This window comes from Atta colombica, unplaced genomic scaffold (genome assembly GCF_001594045.1).
Source record: "Atta colombica isolate Treedump-2 unplaced genomic scaffold, Acol1.0 scaffold261, whole genome shotgun sequence".
NCBI classification, from domain to species: Eukaryota; Metazoa; Arthropoda; class Insecta; order Hymenoptera; family Formicidae; genus Atta; species Atta colombica.
In genome coordinates, this window is record NW_017259361.1 from 1,207,814 (window position 1) to 1,213,813 (window position 6,000).

At 30.2% G+C, this 6,000-nt stretch overlaps 1 protein-coding gene across 1 annotated transcript in view; it reads left to right on the plus strand.

Moving 5' to 3' along the window:
• The window catches only part of LOC108689143 (glycogen phosphorylase), a 48,450-nt gene extending 42,683 nt beyond the window's left edge, over positions 1-5,767 (plus strand). The window contains exons 10-17 of the mRNA XM_018195782.1: positions 365-476; positions 560-879; positions 1,393-1,703; positions 1,786-1,900; positions 2,105-2,287; positions 2,535-2,882; positions 3,113-3,442; positions 3,775-5,767. Coding sequence (XP_018051271.1) covers positions 365-476; positions 560-879; positions 1,393-1,703; positions 1,786-1,900; positions 2,105-2,287; positions 2,535-2,882; positions 3,113-3,442; positions 3,775-3,930 — 1,875 coding nt within the window. The 3' untranslated portion in view covers positions 3,931-5,767. The remainder of the gene's footprint in view (positions 1-364; positions 477-559; positions 880-1,392; positions 1,704-1,785; positions 1,901-2,104; positions 2,288-2,534; positions 2,883-3,112; positions 3,443-3,774) is intronic.
• The last annotated feature ends 233 nt before the right edge of the window (positions 5,768-6,000 follow it).

Genomic DNA, 6,000 nt, shown 5'->3' on the forward strand with positions numbered 1-6,000 from the left:
TTATTTATCTTTTAACTTACTAACTAGTTATTACCCAATTCTGCCATTTAGACTGATCTCTCTTTTTCAAAATGCTGACGTATCTACAATTAGTATAATTAAATGGAAAATATAAAGCTAAAAATCCTGCAAGAGAAAAACATATGGATGACAAAATTATGTACATATGTCGACATTATATTTCAACAAAATTCAAGGCTTGTTCACAAAAATACACAAAGTTAGAAATAAATAATGAATTTCTCGACATTTTAATAAAAAAATATTTCTAAATTTTATAGAAAATCTCTGATTTTGGGATACTTTGTATAAATAATCTGTAATAATAATAATTATCCTATTTTATTTAATATTATTAATACAGGTTATTTTTGCCATGCCGTATGATAGTCCAATTCCTGGCTACAAAAATAATGTTGTTAACACATTGAGGCTATGGTCCGCAAAATCGCCTATAGAATTTAATTTGAAGTTTTGTAAGTATCGAATTTCAATAAGTTCTATGATACAACAATAGTCTTTCTATATTTTGACTCTTCTGCATTATTGACTCTTTCAGTTAACGATGGTGACTATATACAGGCGGTGATTGATCGTAATCTAGCAGAAAATATTTCTAGAGTCCTTTATCCCAACGATAATTTTTTTGAAGGCAAAGAACTCAGATTGAAACAGGAATACTTTATGGTAGCTGCTACTCTGCAAGACATCATCCGAAGATATAAAGCTAGCAAATTCGGCTCAAGGGAGCATCATAGAACTGATTTTAAAGCTTTCCCTGATAAAGTAGCTATTCAACTCAACGATACGCATCCATCCCTAGCTATTCCCGAGCTGATGAGAATCCTTATCGATGTTGAAAGACTCTCTTGGGAGGAGGTATGTTTATCATATGCGTATGACATTATTATCTAGTATCTACATATTAAAAAAAAGATATTTTTTTGAAAATTTGTTAAAATAGGAAAAAAATTATAACTTACAATGTGCAGTTGCATACTTTTTCATACAATTATGTATTTTTATGTGTAAGGTTAATTTATTTTTTTTATTCCATTTTAAAATAATGACTTTGATATGACCTTGAATAAAAAAAACCAAATTAAAATCATTTTAATATTCTTCTAAGAAAAAATAATTTTTATTTAAAACATTTTTTATATTTCTTAATCTGGTAATCTATAAGTTATGCGAATTAAAAGATATCCTATTTTCAAAAAAATACAAAACCTTCGATTTAAAATTTTGATTATTTTGATAAATGATCGATTTTTTCAATATTCAGTTTTTATTTAAATGTACACTTAATAGTGACGCTATTACACTGTACACTTAATAGTGACAGAATGGATATCATACGAAACAGACATCTTGGAATATCTTAACTTTTAGGCTTGGGATATTACAACACGTACATGCGCCTATACAAATCATACAGTTCTTCCCGAAGCATTAGAAAGATGGCCCACCCATATGTTGGAGAGTATTCTTCCAAGGCATTTGCAGATCATTTATGAGATAAATTACTTGCATCTTAAAAATGTCGCAGCTAAATGGCCTGGCAATATGGACCGTATTCGTCAAATGTCCTTGATAGAAGAGGAAGGTGAAAAAAGAGTTAATATGGCTCATTTGTCAATCGTTGGTAGTCATGCCATAAACGGAGTTGCTCGTATTCATTCAGAAATTCTCAAAGACAGTGTGTACGTAGAATTTTCTTAGTTCTAAATCTAACAATCTGCTTTGAGAAGATTATTGAAACGTTTAATGTCTTCCTTTTGTTAGTTTCCGAGACTTTTACGAACTGACACCGGAGAAATTTCAAAACAAGACAAACGGTATTACGCCGAGAAGATGGCTGCTACTTTGTAATCCAAATCTATCCGATATAATTGAAGAAGTCAGTATTCAAATACGTGAAGTATTAATTATAGATTTGGATTTAAAAAAATATTTCAGTTTGATTTTAAATGCACAATTTATTTAATATAATTATTTTAATTGATAACGTTATCAAATAAAACGTATTCAAATTTCTGATTTTTATAATTAGGACTTACACATATATATATTTTACATGTATATGATTTTTTTAATAATTTAGAAAATCGGTAGCGAATGGACAGTTCATCTAGAACAATTGGAGCAATTGAAGAAGTGGGCGAAGGATCCGGTATTCCAACGTAACGTTGTTAAAGTCAAACAGGAAAATAAATTGCGACTAGCTCAAACATTAGAGAAAGAATATGGCATTCGGGTTAATCCGGCATCTATCTTTGATATCCAGGTTCGAATACAAATACTGAGACGTGTTTAATATTTTATAAAAGTAAAAGTGTAAAATAATTCCGGAAATAATGATTTCTTAATTGTTAAAAACCACCACAATTAATATATTGCGTATTTCTCGTCTCTAACATTCACACAATCAAACTAGCACCTATTGAGAGCCGAATCTTAAACTGCATGAAAAAAAATTCAATAAGGTTTGAGATAATATGATATAAGATCGAATTATGATATTTTGTTAACAGGTGAAGCGTATACACGAGTACAAACGACAATTATTGAATTGTTTACACGTCATCACTTTATACAATCGAATAAAAAAAGATCCGTCTGCTCATTTTGTTCCGAGAACTGTGATGATAGGTGGTAAGGCAGCGCCAGGTTATCATCTGGCGAAGAAGATCATTAAACTCATCTGCAGCGTTGCTAATGTTATCAATAATGATCCGATCGTCGGCGATAAGCTCAAGTTAATTTTCCTTGAAAATTATCGCGTGACTCTGGCCGAAAAAATCATACCAGCCGCTGATTTGAGCGAGCAAATTTCGACTGCTGGCACCGAGGCGTCTGGCACTGGCAATATGAAATTTATGGTCAGTAATACTTGGCAACGAAATGAAATTTTAGATTACGCATTTGTTTACATATCTGACGAGATAATCTCGATAATAAACTTATTTGACAAACATGAAACCTCGAATAATCTTAATCTTTATCTAATTTATTTAATAAGTATTAACATGTTTATATAATTGCAGTTATTTTTTAAAAATTGTAAATTATAAAATTTGATTTAGATAATGGAGTTCTGCTTTATTTTTAGCTGAATGGCGCATTGACCATTGGTACTTTAGATGGAGCAAATGTAGAAATGGCGGAAGAGATGGGTAATGAAAACATCTTCATTTTTGGTATGACAGTGATGGAAGTAGAGGCTCTACAAAGAAAAGGTTATAATGCATACGATTATTATAACAAATTACCGGAAGCTAAACAATGTATCGATCAAATCCAAGGAGGATTTTTCAGCCCAAATAATCCTGATGAATTCCGAGATATCGCTGATGTATTGCTTAAGTGGGATAGATTCCTACTCTTGGCTGATTATGAAAGTTATATAAACATGCAGGATCATGTTAGCAAAGTCTATCAGGTACTTAATCTATTATAACTATCTTTCTTATAGGCTTTCTTATAAGCTTTTTGTAAAAAAGACTGACTAGAAAATGTAAATCAAGATATGAGAAATGCCAATTACATCAAAGTTAGATGTTAGACTAATATAAGCACATGTATTTAAAAAAGATTTTTGATTTATCTCAGATATATGACTGCGTACCGATTATTTTCGATCGATCAATTTCATCATCATTCCTACCTTCTTATTTAAAAAAAATTCTAATTCAAATTTAATTTTAACTTGAAATTTTTATTTCTTACAAGATCTCTATGATACAACAGTTTTACGCTTGTTAATTGTTTCAGGACGAGAACAAGTGGGTAGAAATGGCTATCCATAACATAGCATCATCGGGAAAATTCTCATCAGATCGTACAATAGCGGAATATGCGCGCGAGATTTGGGGTGTTGAACCGAACTGGCAGAAACTCCCGGATCCACACGACCCTCGTGATATTTAAATAAATTCGTCACTATTTTTTCATAAAATATCTCGATATTGTCTGTCTTCTTTCATAACTACTAATATCCTCCTGTCGTAAACGATAACGTTTAGGACATTAATGCCAAAATAACCATAATTGCACAAAATAGTAGGAATTATTATTTGCAAGTATACAGAATGTTCCAAAATTCGCAAAATACCACAGTGAAAAAGTCTTCAAAAAATTAAAAAAAAATTATTTGTAAATTTTTATTTTAAACAATAGTTTGTGAAATAATTATGATTCATAATTAATAAATTATGGCACATAAGATCAATTACTGTTTATACTTGTTGAAATGTGCGCATATTAATACGAACATGCGATTCATAGACAGATGGTCGAAATGTAATTTGTAAGTGGCTATATTTAAAGTTTAAATATATAAATAAAGTGTTTAAAGTATAAATTTTAAACCCTTATACCTTTGCAAAAACTATTGCTTTAAATAAAAATATATACAACTTTTTTACTTAATTTTTTGAACACTTGTGATATTTTGATTCGCGAATTTCAAAACACTCTGTATATATCGCGATAATTTCTTACAATGTACTATAAATATTTACAGAAATAAGGGCTTTTTAAATGTTGCCTAAAATGGCACAGATATTGCTAGAATCTTTTTATGTTCACCTTTTTTGTGATGAAACTATATGTAGTGCAGTACTCTAGTTACTAGAGCAGAACTGGGCGATGTCTGCACATTTCAACCGATTTTCAGCTTGGCTCCCGCCCCTTATCTCATTAATCAGCATGCAGTCTAAATGCCGATTGGCATTCAACCAAATTGAAAATCGGCCGAAATGTATAAATATATAGCCTAGCTTTATATTAGAGTACTATTTTTTTGTATATAGAATTCAAGAGTGATTTTATCGATAATAATATCATCTGTAAATTAAGAGTACGTTCCATTTTGGGCTTGCTTGCTAAGCTTCATTTGTCCTTGTTTAATGTTTGGTAGATAACAAGCATGAACTGATGCCTACAGCGTGTAAACAGAACGCACCCAATATAGCATCTGTTCAAAATTATCATACACATCAACGAGTAGAAAATTTATGAATTAAAATTGAAGATTGGATGAATTACATGGCACAAATTCTAGATATAAATAAATTTAAATTTAGATTAAATTTTTATTGACAGATTAAGAACTATTATATACCTACCTACACAGAACATAATATGTTAGATATACTCTTTGAGTACTAGGGATATCCATGAATTCCTAATCAACAGCCATTAGATAGATCTACATATCCAAATGTCCCATTTGATATCTTGAATTCTTCTCTCTATCTAATTTTAAGTATCTACGTTATCCAATGGATATTTACATAAATATTTTTTTATACCTCTAGCAACACATTCTATATGCTATTATATGTATCTAGATGTCTATTAATAGTTGTCCATATGGATATGTGGATATTCATTAGATGTCTATTATATATTTTGTTCTATGTAAGTAGTTCTTTTCATATGAATGAAGATAGATGAAAAGACTCAATAATTCCTATTAATGAAAGGATTAGAAAAGTGCATGATATACTGACACTATAAACTTTCCTGTAACATCGTACGATTATATGAGTATATCTATTTCAGATATCGAATCATTCTGATCGTGTTCAATATATTTTTTATTGTGTATGATTCATTCAAAAGTAATTGATAAAAATGCCTTTTCAAGAGTAACAGATTCTTAATCTTGATACGCGAAAATATTCGACAAAACACAAAAAATGTAATGAATTATATGACTGTCTTCTATTTTCAATATTAATAAAAGAAAAAAAGAGAAAAATATACTTATTCTCTATTTCAAGCTTGTCCAATTTGACTTCTGGAGCCAAAGCGCAAACCCATTGACACAAAAAATTAAATATAAGTAAGACTTCTAGGGGAAGACTATAAGGAGATTATAAAATGTTGCTACACGTCTGAGATGCTTATCAATAGTCCATGAAATCTTACATTGAACTTTTTTGCGTTGATAGGTTTGCATTTTGGCTCCGGAGCTCAAATTGGACAGACCTG